The sequence below is a fragment of the Lonchura striata genome, chromosome 1A (genome assembly GCF_050655825.1).
Source record: "Lonchura striata isolate lonStrDom1 chromosome 1A, ASM5065582v1, whole genome shotgun sequence".
Lineage (NCBI taxonomy): Eukaryota > Metazoa > Chordata > Aves > Passeriformes > Estrildidae > Lonchura > Lonchura striata.
Window position 1 is genome coordinate 66,674,046 of NC_140741.1, and position 17,095 is coordinate 66,691,140.

At 33.6% G+C, this 17,095-nt stretch overlaps 1 protein-coding gene across 6 annotated transcripts in view; it reads right to left on the bottom strand.

Moving 5' to 3' along the window:
• The window catches only part of CACNA2D1 (calcium voltage-gated channel auxiliary subunit alpha2delta 1), a 357,434-nt gene that overhangs the window by 89,331 nt on the left and 251,008 nt on the right, over window positions 1–17,095 (bottom strand). For all 6 annotated transcript variants that reach the window (XM_085569965.1, XM_021543146.3, XM_085569969.1 and 3 more), the window contains exons 8-10: window positions 9,255–9,324; window positions 8,380–8,430; window positions 7,242–7,341 (exon numbers count right to left, since the gene is read on the bottom strand). In XM_085569965.1, the coding sequence (XP_085426091.1) occupies window positions 7,242–7,341; window positions 8,380–8,430; window positions 9,255–9,324 (221 nt within the window). The remainder of the gene's footprint in view (window positions 1–7,241; window positions 7,342–8,379; window positions 8,431–9,254; window positions 9,325–17,095) is intronic.

A 17,095-nucleotide genomic window follows, 5' to 3' on the forward strand; every position in this document is an offset into this window, starting at 1 on the left:
TTTTATCTTACACTCATTTTAAACATTTTCCTTCCACAGCAAGCTTAAATTACAATTAATACTATAAAGGGCATTTCAGATTTGCACAAGACTTAGTATAGAATATTTAACAGAAGAACCCTTAAATAAGAGTAAGGAGATGGATTTAGTTGGTTTGGAGATGAAAAAGTTGTGTAAAAAAGAGGTGTTGATCCTAGAGGTCTTTAATAGTGAAACTCCTACGTGTGCTAACATGAATGTTCTGTATTTGTTTGTGTTATCTGTGTGGATGGCCTGATTTACATATATGTGTGTGTGTAAGAGTGTGCCTATGTAGACATATATACATATATAAATATAAATATAAATATAAATATAAATATAAATATAAATATAAATATAAATATAAATATAAATATATATATATATATATATGTTCAGATGGCTTGGTTACTAATTTGTAATTCTAAAAGGAAAAGCTTCTAAAAGTTTGTCATGTTTATTTGCAGCTATGTAAGGCTCAGTTTAAATGAGAATTTAAGAAAAAAACTGCTGAAACACATTCTTTCTTTCTAAATCCTGTAGCAATATTTCAGGTATGTCCAGATGGCCTCTGAATAAAAACATGAGTAGCTTCTGTGTGGGATCTGTCTGGCTGCAGTGTTACAAAGGCTTAATAACTTATGCACAGTTCAGAGGAGAACATGGCAACTTGGCTTCTGGAGATGGTCCTGGTCCAAACTGTAATTTTCAGAGAGAAAAGAATTGACATGATTTTTATGTTAAATTGGTTTTTAAATACTGACATTATTTTAAGCCAGATATTCTAGAAGAAACGTAAGCAAGTACCACAAGGAATATTATCACTGGCATGGAAAAGTAACACTTCATTTTCACCTCTCTGTCATAGATGATTCTGTATTTGTCTGCTTTATATAAGTATTTGCCATTTGGTCTTATTGCACAGACAATATTCTAGGGCTTGTTAAAAAGAAGTTAACAAGAAATTTTTACTTACACTAAGGATAAGAGAAAGCTTAACTACTGAATGTGTCTTTTGCTAGACAGACATAGAAAAACTGCTAAGTAGACAGAGAAAATAAAAAAGGAATTGGTATGTATTCCCTGTTTGCAATAATGAAAGCTTTGCAATATTTACTATTTTGACTATTTTTATCACACAAGGGTCATGAAATAATTTTCAGTCTATTAATAAATGAAGTGGATGATGAACAACTACTTGGAACAAACATTTAAGTTGGCAGGACAAAAAAAAAAAAGAAAAAAAAAACAACCAACCAATGAAAATCTTTACATATTCTTGATTTCAGGCTAAAAGGGGCAATGAGACACTCTAATCTGACCTCTTGCATACTGTCTCACCACCCATCTATCATTGGTCATTAAAATTCCCTTTGGCTACTTCTGCAATAAACCTCTACATTTGGAGGTAGATGTTTGCTTAAAGTGCATCTTCCAGAAAGGCATTAAATATTGGTATGAAGACAATAAGAATATTTTCTTGGCATTTTTAAAGGCATTTTAACTAGTTATATGCCATTCAAATTTATTTGTCTTCTTCTAGTGCTTCTTGCAGTATTGTTTTTGCCTGACAGGTTTGAGGGCTTATGGATATAAGAGTTGCCCCAGCAACAGCACTTCTCATCTGAGATGACATCAATCATTAGATTATTTATTTCTATACCCCAGAACAACCAAAAAAAAGCTCAAATTCTGTGAGTTTGAGAGCATGCCTCAAACTCACCTTCTCAGATGATGCACTCAGGTGTGTGAGAAGATGCTTTCTAGAGCCAAGCAATCACCTGTAAAACACTTTCAGTCCTCAGAGACAACACAGTATTTTTCGTAATATCTGAGCCAATCATTTTTGTGTCAAATTACTGATATGTTCACATAGATGTAACAGTATTCAGCCACCACAAAGGAGTCACACAGTCAAAATCCAAGTTCAAACACTTGCAATTTACCTTCCAGGAGAAAGTGAACCATCCACCCATACACTGTTTAGACAAAAAGTTGTCTCTAACCATGTCCCTGAAACTGTACAGGCATTTCTAGTTCATCATCTCGGATGAAGATTGCAAGAAGCTTGTGGTCCCTCACTTTTTATTGACAAAAAATTCTGTAATTTGCTTTCCTGAGGATCAGGGTCCCATTGAAGTCAATCTCATTTCAAAAAAATCAGCTAATATAATATCCTCTTTACCCTAATATTCTGATCAACTCTATTCCCACATGAAAGACTTTTAACATATCTTCACTGATTTCTTTCTTGACTTTCCTTTTAGAGAGAAGGTAAAAAGAAACATAATTCTACAAGCAGATAAACATTCTATGACACTGTTCATACTATTGTAATTCCTGCTGTTAAAAATAATTTTTTTTCCAACTTCTTAATAATCTCTTGGTTTCCATAATTTCCAAATTTTCTCCGTTGTTATTTGCAGAATATTCATCTTCATTACATTTGCTAAACATGTCCTCCAGCTATATTTCCCCTACATTTATCTCCATAAATACATAGCCTTGCTCTACCTGTAATTATCAGCAATGTAGAAATTTAATACCAGATTTTGATCATAACTTCTTTAAGCCTTTTTTAACCCTGCACCTACATTGCTTATTCAATATACCTGTATGAAAAAGCTACATTTAATTCACTTGCACCTTGAATATGGAAGATGCAAGATTATGACTTACCATTAAGGAATGCTAATGATTTTCCACTAAGGAACATTGCTACCAAGATGTGTTTACCTGCAGCTATCATTGCTCTCCTCTTCTTGAAAATGAACCATTCAATTTAAGAGAAACTGAAAGGTCAGTTAGATGGATTGTTGTTAAGAGAATCAGGAAGCTCAACAATCAGACCTAAACTTGCCCTTCTATCACTTTTCAGTGACTAGGGAAAAACACCAAACCATGTCCCATGCCAAAAAAAGGAATTACATGTATTTGTTTACTGTCTCACACAGCTATGTTGCTGATGAGCCTGCACACTTAATTTCAGCTACTGTGATTCATTACCTGAAATGCTTCAGGATTAAATCACTTCTTATGCAGATATACTTATTGTAGAGGGAACCTGATTCTCTATCTAGTTTTTTATTTGTCAAATAATCAAAAAGATGGCAGGCATCTTCATATTTTCTCCTTAGTATTGTCCAGTAAGGAAAATGATAAAGTAAAAAACAAAGTGCATTGGCAAACCCCTTCATACATCTTGTTTACTCTAGATCCACCAACAGAAATACTTCAGTTCCACTGATACCATGATCATGTTTGATTTCTCCCTCAAGCAGTGATGTTGTTTGGAAAAAAAAATAAACACCACTGAACTTTTCTGTTTCAAAATTCAAAAACAGTAAAAAACACTGTCATACCATTTGAATATGCAATTCAATTTCAGGTCCACTAAAAATATTACATTGAAATAATAGAGGGAAAAAAAATTAAGTTATTTTTAAATAAAATTCTTCAAGTTTTTGCCAACTTAACAGAAGTACATTCCTACAAAGCTAAAATTTCTAGCAAAGGTAGTATAAGCATGACATGGAACATGGCTCTAGCATCTAGCATCCTCGTCCCTCCACTAAGACTTCAGGCTAAGGTTTCCACCCATGGCATGTTATTTAATTTTTAAAATAAACTTTAGAAAGTAGTTCCCAGAAGGAAGGAACACCTCCCTGTATTTAAGATAATATAGGTGCAATATGAACTGCAGAATACAGGATGGATCATGTAAAAGAAGGGGAAAGGAACCTTTTGATATATTGAAAAGACTTTTAAAAAAACATGTTTCTCCCTCTGTTAGCATATTTAAATATTTCAATTAGGAAGGAGTAAAGATTTTACCATCTTAGGAGTAAGAGAGACAAAGTACATAGGTTTGCAAACACTGGGCTGTGGAATCATAAGAAAAATTGCTATTAAAAATCAGTGGGAAAAGAGGTGAATCATCCACTTTTTTTTTTTTTTTTTTTTTTTTTTTTTTTTTTTTTTTTTGTATTCCCAACAATAATTTCATAGGCTGGGTGCACAGCTTTTTCTTTGAAATCAACTCATGTAGAAATCATCTTCCCTCTGAGTTTACTCAATGTGCGGAACTGCACAAGAGCAGGAGATGAGCTTTCAATTTTCCCAGAATATGATTCTGTTCTATCTCATATGCTCTTGACATTTAATTTCCAGTTCCTAAGCAGTAAATACTAGTTTGGATTTTTACAAAGGCTAAGTGAATTTTAAAAGTACAGCAGCTCCTAACCTTTAACACATCTGTTGCTGTAAGGGAAGTTTCTCCTTTGTGTGGTTTTCTGCACCTCTGCAGATTTGAAATACATTTCTCCTGCACGCTACCCGCAATCACAAACAAATTACACTCTAAGTGTCAACATCTGAAACCAAGTCACTAAATCACGACATGCTGGGATGGAATTGCTGCCCCTATCATCTACTGCTCGCTGCTATCAAAGCCTCTAACCGGATTAGTGGGAAAACAGCTGTATTACTCATGCATTTAAGCCCTTGCAAACAGCAGGTTTTCTCCCTGCAACAAAGCACAGCACTTCAGATAAAGAACATGTAAATCCCAAAGGAAACCATGATATATTAGACCCTGGCTGTCTTTTTACAACTTAACAGATCATTCAACCTTTCTTTCCCTGGAAATAAATGCAGGAACTATGTTGATTCGGTAGAACTAATGTTTTTAGCACATCTACTTTTAAGCTTTTTTTCCCTAGGATTTCCTCATATACAAGGAACAGTTCATTAAATCCTGCTGTCACTTTTAAGAAGTGATTGACATGAGCTTAAATCCATGTCTTTCATTTGTGGGCATGAATCATCGTGCATGTGGGCTTTGTGGGACAACATCTTGGCAGAGGTTAGCAGTGAAACAGCTCTCTAATTCACTCAAAACCCCAGACCAAAGGCTCCATGGTTATTAAAGCTAACAAGCCATAAAACAACTGTCAAACATTTTAGGCCAAAAGATCCATGAGGGAAAGAAAAATTGTGGATAACTTCTAGTTAGTGTTAGTGTTCATGTATCCATATGCTAATGCTGTATTAACTTAACATTTTCACCTAGCTTTTTGGACTTTTTCATTAACTTATCATGTCTAATACTGGGATGCTTTGGAGAAAATGTTCTTAAGTAAAAATATGCAATATGTTGAATAAATGTTAAAAAAATATCTACTAAATCTGCATTTATTTAATCTAGAACAAAATGTTTGGGTTTTTTTGCCTGTTGAGTTTACTAATAAAGCACTGGAGCTGGACTTTAGATAGACCTACTCCATTATGGAAACTTTTGTCAATCAAGATGATCAAATCAGAGAATTGTTTATGTTTAAAAATACTTCAAAAATTATAGTCCAACTGTTAAACTGATTCTGCCAAATCTTTAAAAACCAAAAAAATCTTAAAAAAAAAAATCTTCGAAGACCAAACTTGGGTTCACTTCCCCTACATATAGAATGCCTTATAGTATTACAACCATTTGTTTCCTATCTATAGCATATATTTTCCTGTCTATTCAAGAAATAAATTATATGTTGTAACTCCTCCACCTCAATTCCATTCATAAATCATCTGAATAAATGAAAAAAAAGTAATTTTAATTATAAAACTGAAAAGTTTTAATAAAGGCAATTTTAAATTATAAGGGAACAACATCAAATAGCACTTTATGAAAGATTTAGATATGCCATGCTCTATAATGCACATTTCTGTGATTGCTGCCCCCCACTGATGATAAAAACAACATGACCAAAATTTCCTCTTTGTTTCTGCAATCCAATTTCTGATGTGAACCTCTAAAGTTCATCCAAAGGGAAAAAATGGCCATTATGTATTGTAAGTAACAAACCCCTGGGGAAATACACTGTAGAAAATATCTGAGGGTTTCTGGTCCTTTTTTTGACACAAATCCTGACCTTGAGGCCTCATTAGCATAATAATGACCCTTAGCTAATAAAATGCAGCCTAAGGAAGGCTTAGCATTGATACACTATTTCTGGTCATCTTGGAGCAAATGTAACAAAAGAGTTTGGAAATATGAGTAAATCAAGAGGTAGTAGGGGTCTAGATTTTCCAGCAGTGAAAGCTGGCACAGCTCCACTGAACATAGAAATCAATTTCCATCAGTTTAGATTACAAGTTTGTTTGTTTTTTTTTTTTTGTAAAACGGTGAAACTAAGAAGATTTCAACTCCCCAATACCAGTACAGAGAAGCTTATTTCCTTTTAACAATAATAAAAAACATCAGGTTTTCTTTTGTCCCACTGCAATTTAGACCAAGGGAAATGGTCATATCCCCTATTAAAAACTTTAACAAGCCATTTTAACTTTAATACCATGGAGAGTAAGCACTTGTCTGCCCCTTGCAGAAAGTTCTAGCTAGACTGACAGCAAACCATGAAGCAATAAGTGGTTTTAAAAAAGATTTCTTTCAGTTATATTTCAGGTCTTTCTCCCTCAGGCTGGCTACAACATGACTCTAAAAGCTGAAAATTATCTCCAAAATAATTCCAGTTACACATCATTGAGGCTGTCTCTTGTTATGCAGAATATGCCTGTGTTCTCATCCTAAATCCATAGAATCAAAACTCTACAGTTGAACAGCTTAATAATAATAATAAAAAAGCAATAATTAAAAAGCTTTTCCCAGGCTAGAAAATGACATCCAAGGTATTCTCCTGACAATGGAAAATTTTCCATACCTTCTTCATAGATTCTTCCCTCTATAATATTATTTATTATGAGAAAAATTGTTTTGCCACCCATCAAGTGGCAAAGAACTGTAGCATTTCTCAGAAACATTTCTTGTTCAGGTCAGATATATGGCTCCACATCAACTGTCATTATGAGTCAAACAACATGAGCTCCAAATATTTTCTGCGTAGAAAATCTGTGAACTAGCAATTATTTCAAGACAATTTTCATATACCAATCTAATGGGAGAGGTTTCATACACACAATAGAATTTAATTGGAAAGGAGAATTTGGTTATGCAGGAGTTTATTTAAATTACTTTTGCCCTTCACTCAAATATATATGTAATATCAAATCTAGGGCATTAATTTTATTTTATAAGGAAACAAATACTTTTACAAATACAAATATTTTAAGTATCTTTGCAGCTTAACATTCAATTATCTCACATCTAGTATTAAAAATAGTTTGCTTTTTGCTTTGTTGACAATGCAAATTATGTGGAAAGAACAGATACTCACTGAAACTACATTCACAAAGTCATCATCAGACAAGGTCTCCAACATCTCAATGACCGACGTGCGGATCAGCTTCAATGTCAGCCCACTGACACTCCCACTCCTAAAAAAATTCACAACAGAAAAGCTGAATTCAGCAAATATTATGTAAAACATAAAAAGAAAATACAGAGCATCCACTTTCACAGTAAAATGTTCAATTTAATTCCTGAATTCTCCAACTCACCATTATTAAACTATTTACTATTTACTATTAAAGTAAGTCCAAAACTGGCACACAAAGCCCCAGTCCTGTGCCTCAGATGGCATCATAATGCTGCATTCTTTACTCATTTCCTTTTCAAGAAATCTGAGTTTAACACCTTCAACCAATGCATTATCTAAACATTTTTTACTCCTACACTCAGATTTACAGCTCTGGATTTTCAGAGATGCAAATGACAGCTTCTTTGATTCAAGGCAAAACCTAAGCTGAAGTGAAGAAATAACAAATGTTGATAAAACTCACTGCTGATATGAAAGTACTTCACCATGTGTAAAAGCATTAAATGCAAATTCTATGCCTGAGAAGCTTTTTAGCATAAAGCAATCTGACACATCAGGTTCAATGCTCCCTTCAGTCCCTCAACATTGCCTAAACCTCAGAAGCCTTGCTGAAGCAGAGAGCAAGCTTTTATTCATTTCTTTGCTTGCTTTCTAGCAATTTTTTATAGTAACCAACTTGGCAATTTTTAAATCTGTATTGTAAAAAACACAAAGTCCACATACATTCTTATCTTTCATGTGCATTAAATCATTGTCACATCTATTGTAATGCTTCTAGTAATTTGTTTTTAGACTTGTGCTTTACAACAAATCTTGGCATGCACATTCACTTGATTGCTGCAGTAATTAATAAGTTGAAAACAGAAAAATACTGAAGTGATTTAAATAAACATTTCCTTGCCTCCAGTTTAATAACTTTCATGTTTGGCTTGGGCTTTTTGGAACTCTTTTCTATTATGTATTTATTTTGCTCATACCAAGATTTTTAAACCTTGCATACAGGGACCCCCTCTATTTTTCACCATACAGAGATTTGTTCAATGTACCCAAGTACTTCTACCCCACTAATGTCAATATTCAGACATTAAACACTCACGCATCCACTAAAATAAGCATGTCTTTGGGAGATGCTGCTCCTTGGATATACCTGAAATAAATAAATGGTATGAATTACACAAATTTACATAAACTTTTTTTGTATGTGATGGAAGACACTCTGTGATCTCTAAACTCAAAGGAGCTGAACCAACAAAATCCTCCTGTTGTAGTTAGTACAAAACCCATGTGTTATTATTTCCTCTCTTGCTGTGTCTCCTAGATAAATCGAAGTCTAAACCACATTAGGATAATCTAGACATAGGAGTACTAATCAAAATTCACTGTTTTCACATGACTAAAAAACAGGAATGCTATTTCATAGCTACAGATCTTGATGACAGATGAAATATTACTCAGCCCATCCTAGGCAGAAATACTTAGTCCTTTGGAAAAAATATGTCTAACTATATCCAAGTATCAATATGCTTTATGTCTTGAGAGGCTTACATAAGAAAAATCACGAGATATAATCCCACTGCTCTCCCATCTTTTATATATCTAGTGATTTTATTGCTGGTCTAAACCACTGAGGCATATTTTTAAATATTTGCAAAAATCTGGAAGAATGTTCAGTCTAATTCTCAGGATTATAATTGACTTTGGCACAAAATCAGTTTTTAATTGTCTTACACCTATTTGATAGTTATCCTCCTATGAAAAGTCTATGTAATCCACTAGTACGTCAACTATAGTGGATATTGCATAACAAGGAGTATAATCTGAAATTTTTTTATTTAGAAAAACTAACAACTTTTAAAAAGAAAATAACAATATCTAGAATAAGAACTATTACAATCATGCAGAAAAAAAGATTTTTATATTAATATCTAGAAGTTAAAGTATATATATTAAACCTTTAAATAGAAATCTTACCATGGTCTTCTGCGTACATCATACAGATCTATTTTGTTAGGAGTTCGACTTTTATCTACCCATGGGGAAGCTAAAAACAAAAAAAAAAATTATGGAATAATATAAAACTCTATCTCAAGTATTTTAATGACAACAGTGAAATGAATCAGTATCACAGACTTTACACTATATAAATATCAACATTTCATATGGATAAAAAGTCTGTATTTGTGTGATATGTTGTTGAAATACCTAGACACCCTTATACATATTACCATATAATACAATACAATAAAACTATATATATGTATATGTGTATGTATATGTATGTGTGTGTGTGTATATATATGTATATGTAAGGCCAAGTGTGTTGAAGAAACAGGTATAACTGACCACTGATTTAAATGGAAACAAAAATTGAACCAAAACACTTTAGATAATGAAACAACTTTTTTAACAACAACTTAATTTTACAAAAAGTTAATTATTGCTGCATATAATAATGGTATCTCCGTTATGAGCCTTAATGATTGTTCACTGACTCAAGAGCTTTATCTAAAAATGCATGTTAGAAAAGTAACATGAAAGTAGCATATTCTCTGAAAAAAAAAGAGATGTAAATATTTATGTCTCTGTAAAGATACTACTAAGAATGATGACCTTTTTAAAGTGTTTAATCTAGGATTTACCATAATTTTCATCAGAGGTGGCAATCATTTCCCTACTGGAAAATAAAATGACCCTTTCAAAACCATGTGACAGCTTAACGAACACAAATAAAAATGTGAAAAACTACAGGGAATGAGATAATGTTTCACAATTTGTTCTCGCACTGTATGCCAAAAGCCTTGGGGGTGTTATTTCCTGACATCAATCATTTTTCTGTCTAGGAAATAAAGATACAGGCAGCTCCAGGATTCTTTCTGAAAAATCATATACCTAAGACAAAATGGAAGATTTATATCTTCACCCATGAATACAAAAGAAGACATCAGCTGTGAGCAGTTGCCTATTTGTGATTTTACAAAAGGAACCCTTTCCTAAGAGACCAAACCATGATCTAGCCTATCACTTACTGGAACCTTTAAGCTGAGTGTAACCCACATTTAGTAGTACACATTTAGCAGCCACAGAGAAGACTGTGTATTGTTGCACACCAAGAAAACCTCAAAATCTCTACTAGTATTGTCTATGATTTCAAACTAGACCACCTAAGAGGTCTTTCGGGCTCTGACAGGATGGAAGATTTGAAATTTTCAGAAAGGAGAGAATCTAATTTTTTTGAGGTGGATATATGTTAAAATTCTAACTTATGTATCATTACTTAGACATGCACAGGTTAAATTCACCAGTATTTTATGAGCTTACAAAGTTAGCACATGTTCAATTATGGATTTGTTTTTTTTATCTGTCCAGGCTATCCTTTCCATAGAAATTCCATCTGAAAATCCATCTTTCAGATACATTCCCTGAGACTTGCAAAACCTTAATAGAATGTGCTCATTTCAGTTTGCATTATGAGTGCTTTAGGTAAAATAGCAAATATAAATCAAGATACTGACCAAGGCTGCCATATATTTGTCAAATCTTCCAGTCATTTCAGTGACACCCAGTAAAAAGCCTATGCCCTACAAAATATGTCCCTCTGAATTGACACATATCTTGGACAGCCTTCATAAACTGAGAATTATCTCAAGCTATGATCCAGATTTATTCCAAATCAACAGAGACAATTCCATTTACACTGGTAATTTTACTTTATTTCACATGACAGGTAAGTTCAACTCCTTAAGTTCATTCTGTAAAGTAAAAGGATCGTGATTCAAAGATAATTTGAAGGCAGGAGCTGAAGGAGGGCCTTTCTAACATCATCTTCATATAATACTGTGACAGTGAATGCTGACAGAGGTAATAATTTAAAACTGAACAAATGTTCTACAGGCAGAATGACAGAATGGCCCTTTAGCTAACATAAATTATCTACTGAAAACCATCATAGGAACATTTAGCTAGAATCCATCTGATATCCCAATTGTCACATCCTACTTTAAACTACAGGGTGATTTTTCTAAGTTCTAAACTAAGATTTACAGAAATATGGGTTAAGATTTTATTTTAGCTGTGCAACAGAAGAGCATGAGAAAAAAATCAGCTACGTTTTTCTGCAAAAATTGAGAGCAACAAATACATGTTAATGTAGCACCACCTGACAGGTAAGCACATCACATCCTTAAAGCCAACATCAGTTCTCTCAACAGAAAGCCCTTCAGAACCAGAGTTTTTAGGCCAAAGAGCCTGTAGCAAACCTTTCAGAAACATGAAGAGGCAAAATTATACAGACTTAAACACCTAATAGAAAAATTTGAAATGCCTGAAAGTTTCCCTTGTATTTCTAAAAGCACCAAATACAACACTTGAGGGGTTTTTAATGGAAATAAAAACCTCAACACAATTAAAAATTCCTTTTCTTTGTTTTTTTTTTTTTTTTAAGTATGGAGAGGATGCTCAAAACTTCTGTTTGAGACAGTAAAATGAAGAATGTGAAGACAATTTTTTCCAAACTGATCTACATGAGAATTCCTTTGGTTAAACCTTGTGCTACTAAGCCTGGAGCCAGTTTTACCATAGCTTTTCAGTAATAGCTTGGACTGCAGTGAGGCCCAAACTATCTCTTTTTGGCTACATCTATATTAGCAAGTTAAAAAGAAAAATAGAAAGGAAGCCATTCATGAGAACTAGGCTAAAAACTATAACAGTACAATTACACACAAAATAAACTGAGTAGAAGCCGCTCAACACACTACTTACAGACTATCTGGTTCTTCTGGAGATTATAAATGAGGTTGTGAATGGTGATTTTGTTTCGGGTATATAAACACAATGGTGAACACAACAAATAAATTCTACTTTTTTCTCATTAGAATGGCTCTTTCAGTACACACAGTCCTGGAATGACTGTCAGCAGCTTTAGGGATATCTGGAAAAGGTCTTTAAAAACATTATTTATTACCATGCTGTTAAACCACTATTTCCTCTGCTACATGTCAGTTAGTTTTGTTTTCCTAATAGATACATTATTTTCCTTCCAGGAAAATAGAACAAGCTTCTACATGCTTAAGTTTCTATGACTGCATGATTTATCACAAGATATTAATGGCTGCTGGATCATAGACTAATTAAGATATATAATGTATAATGAGAAAACTTCTTTCTGATGTTTCTACAGCAATTTACATAATCTAGTAGAAAGTCTCTGCAAGGCTCTGCATAACATAAATAAGGACTCAACCCTTAGTATCTGAAATTTCATTCACACCAAAGTACTGAATTCCCTCTTCACCCCAAGAATTAACATGCCTAAATTGCCCATTCATCCTAGTCTCTATCTAGAATAACACTTTTAATTTTAGATGGTTTTGAATAGCCTAAAAGGTATTCACTGGTTTTACTAACATTCTGAGTATTTATGGATTTATAGATATTATTGAAATTGCTTTTAACAGGAAACTGAAATTCCCTTATGATATTTGATCTCCAGCGATCAATTGTAACTTAAATCCTGATTTAATATTTTTAAAACAATCTTTTAAAAATATGATAAATACTTTCTATGCAAAAATAAGTAAGTTTGCATTCATAATTATACAGGAAATAATAAGAAGGGATGGAGACCAATGAAAGAGATGTGTTGCCTTTTTGGTCCATATACAGAAAACACTATAAAGCCATTTGGGGAAACTGGCTTATAACTTAGTGACAAAAGCTATAATGTGGTCTAAAATAAAAGCAAAATGAAAAACACAAAAAATATTATTACACATTTCCCTCAAAAACTTAAATTCATCAAGGATTTTGAGATTTACAGTTTTGTTTATATAATCTATTGTTTAATACACTTTTATAAGGTTGTTTGGAACCTGCTTCACCAATATCTTCAATAAATCAGCCCCACCACAGTTCATTGTTGCACATGAGTATCTTTGAACTATGTCAATGCTGCACAGTTCTCTGGTGCATACATTAAGCTTTACTCATGTTCTCTTTTGATGATTTTCCAGATTGGCATGTGGATAGATTTGATACTTTATAAATTATTCATTGGTTTTGATATCTCTCCCATCTGTTTGCATTATTGAGATACAAGGACTGGATATAATTTAAGCAATAATAAGCCATGTTTTTCTGTTATTTCTGTTATTTAGAGTAAAAATCCTCAGGTTTGTTGCTAACAAGCAGAACCAATTAATGAACTATAGAGACTTTCACAGAGTAGAGCCTAAATGAAAATATTTGTTAGGAAAGGAAAACCTTGGCTACAACCTCCCATTCTGAATTCAGATGATTTCAGAGGCATAGGTGAGTGTCATGAGGGAAACTCTCCTGAACTTTCTGCCCTGTTCTACTGGTTAGGTATGTATGTGCAAGGAACAGAGAGGCAGAGATGAACTATTAACAGCTTTACATCCCATTACATTATTAACACATTAGAGAAAAGAGGGTAAAAGCTGATATTAAGATAGGTAACAAATACCAATTATCAAATCCCAGACTGCACCATTTTATCTTGATGCAAACTCTAAATTTTATCTTGTGATCTCTCAAATTACATTAATGTGGGTATTCAAAACAATCAAAACCATAGACTATTCAATTCCCTGAGCCAGATTCAGCAAAATCTTCCTCAGATGGAGCAAGGGTATAAGTTACAGCATATACTTTGCTGATATTTCATAATTCTTATAGTGAACTTATGTGAAAAAAAACTGATTTCAGATATGTGATACCCAGACTATTTGAGAAATGTGATACTCCTCAATTTTCTACTCAGTCAGCTGAATTTCACTGTAGCAGCAGCACTTCTGTAGAATTCCTTAGCTGTTTCTTCAGTAAAAGGTGAGACATAGTAACTAAAAATAAGAAAGTCCCTAACGTTAATAATCATAAAGTGTTTTCAACTGCTATAATTATTATTCAGGATATCTGTACCATAATGATGCCTTGGATCAATTCTGGTTAGTACCATCCTCTCAAGACAGAGATTGTTACCGACCAGCTCTGTGCTACCACACCAGATGTTCAGTCAGGACTGAATGCAGCCATTCCCTTGTGATTTTCTTATCCTAGTGACTGAAATCGCCAAGATTTTAAAATATGTTCAGGTAAAATCTATCTAAGTCAGACAGATCTGTGTAATATCTTCTGTAACTTTCACAACATCATCACAATACAGAAAAGGGAGATAATAATTGTGAGTTTTTTTAGAATGAATTACCCATGTGGTAATGGGTAATTATGTTATGGAAAAAACTGCACTTAGTTTTGTCACAAATCAGTTAAGCAAATGTTTGATATGGGAATAGTCCATACACAAACAAATGTATTGATTTTTGGTCCCTATGTACCAAAGCACCCAAAAGAGCTTAGAATGTGCAATACATATTGCAGTCTTCGACTTCAAATGAACCTCTTTCTGCTATCTTATTTCAGATGCAAACATTTCTCTTTCTGCATGTATAAACTGAATTTTATCCTAAATGTGTTACTTGCATTAGTTTCACCAGGACTAGGGACCATGTCCCAAAGAGGGCTGGAGTATCAGAGCCTGAGAAGAAGAAGCAACAAGCTGTTTTGTTGGGTCTGTTGTGGTTTTCCTTTTTCTCCTATAAGAGCAAATTCTGGAGATTTAAATCTGTATCATAAAGACACAAAGATGGCCTGAATTTCCGCATTGTGAGCTGCAGTATGTAATTTCATTAACTCACTAGAAATAACAGGTTATCCTGTAACACGATGGATCTGCCTCTGTAAATGCAAAATTCAGCACATCATTTTGAAAAATGAGCCATAACTGAAGTTACTGTAAGATTTTTCATATCATGAAATGAGGTTGTAATGAGATGGATGTCAATCTCTTCTCTCAAGTAACAAGGGACCAGGATGAGAGGAAACAGCCTCAAAGCTGTGTCAGGGGAGATTTAGATGGGATATTAGTAAAAAATTCTTGCCAGAAAAGGGTTGTGAAGCATTGATACACACTGGTGAAGTGGCATTCACCACCCCTGGAAGTTAAAAACATGTGTGGATGTGGCATTTGAGGACATGGTTTAATGGTAAACGTGGTGGTGGTGCTGAGTTGATGGCTACACTTGATGATCTTAAAGATATTTTTTACCAACAATTCTGTGATGAGTATGGTTAGATCCAAATCATGTCAGTTCCTGTTCCTCCCTCCAGATTTCAAAGGAAAAAAGAAAAAAAGAGTGAACAACACTCAAAGAGGCTTATTTCTATGAAAAAGTAGAAGTATCTGCCTCACACACACTAATTGCACTAATTGGTAATTTATAAGCTGCATTGCTAGGAAAGAGTTTGTGGTTTTACTTTGTTTGTCTACTTTAAAGGTGCCTTTAAATGTTGAGCTGTTAACAGGAACTAACAGCTATAAAATATAAAACCTTTTGCAAAAAAAAAGTGACGTTCTCAGTTTTTCAAGGCCTTTGATTCATTTTGTATGGATTTTTTTAGGCTTTCCAGTCTCTTAGTATCTGCTTCAGTAATTACTTTCTCTGGAGAGTTCAATATCATGGCCACAACACTATTGCTTGCCATTAATTGCTAACACAAGAGCAGCTGTGCACAGCAAGTTCTTCATTTTGAGAGATACCATTTTATTTTATTAGAAATTGATTTTTAAAGCTCTTCTATTATTAATTTGTCTAAACAGGGAATGCTCTAGTAGCTAAGTGAAACCTGATTCACTAACATCTGGAAACAGGTTAAGGTTTCTTTTCTGGGCATTTTTTGGTGGTGGTTTTTTTTGGTTGTTTTTTGGTTGGTTGGTTGGATGGATTTTTAATGAAGAATAAGAGATAATACTTATTCAGATAGCTCTGTTCTATCTATATTTTTAATCCAAAATTTTGAAGACTTTAAGGACAAGATTATTTTTCTGGAAAATCATCACTGAAGTGCTCTTTCTTTATGTGTGAATTTTTCTATTTAATACCTTATAAGCTCAAATTCCATATGAATACCCTACTAAAATACTGGCATGAGCCATGGAAATAGATGGTTTTTTAATTAATTAAAATTTACATCATATTATACCTACTTATTATATAGACAAAGTAAGACTAAGTAGAAGTCTACAGTAAAGGAAGAATGCAACAGTTCTTTTCACTGTACTTTTCAGTACAGTACTGATATTACAAACATCCAGAGGAGATTACCAGACCTGATGATATTTAAACTGAATTTAAGTATGAGTTAACATAAATGCACACAATACTAAAAGAATTGTTGCAATGCATAACCCTGGCTTGAATACCTAACCTTCAGAGGATCACTGATGAAGCCATTTTATCTCTCTATAGCCATTTCTTTTATTTGCAAAATGAGGACAAAATGATGTTTTTATTTGTTTTTTAACCAGAAGTGTTTTGCAGATGAAAATTTGTGTTTTATATGCCATGCAGCATATATATGACATGCAGTACAGCACAAAATAATCCATGTGTCTCTGAGAACATAAAGTCTCCTGGAACTGGAGAACTTAGCAGGATTTCAGAAAGAAAACAGCATTCAGTGCTGTCCATTGGGAAAAGCTCCTGGCAGATGTTGTCCCTTCAGTCACACCATGGGGCTGTCTAAAGGATTTCAATAAAACTCTGACTTACCCTGTTTAACAACACAGATACATCTTCAAGCTGAGGGAGCAGATGAACTTATGAAACACATATATACATGGTTAGGGCATGATCATATATATTTAAAGTAGGAATTCTTATCTAATACAGGTAATACAGGTAAGGTCAAATGAAGAGGACAAGTATGTGTGTCTACGTGATGTGATACGAGAAGGG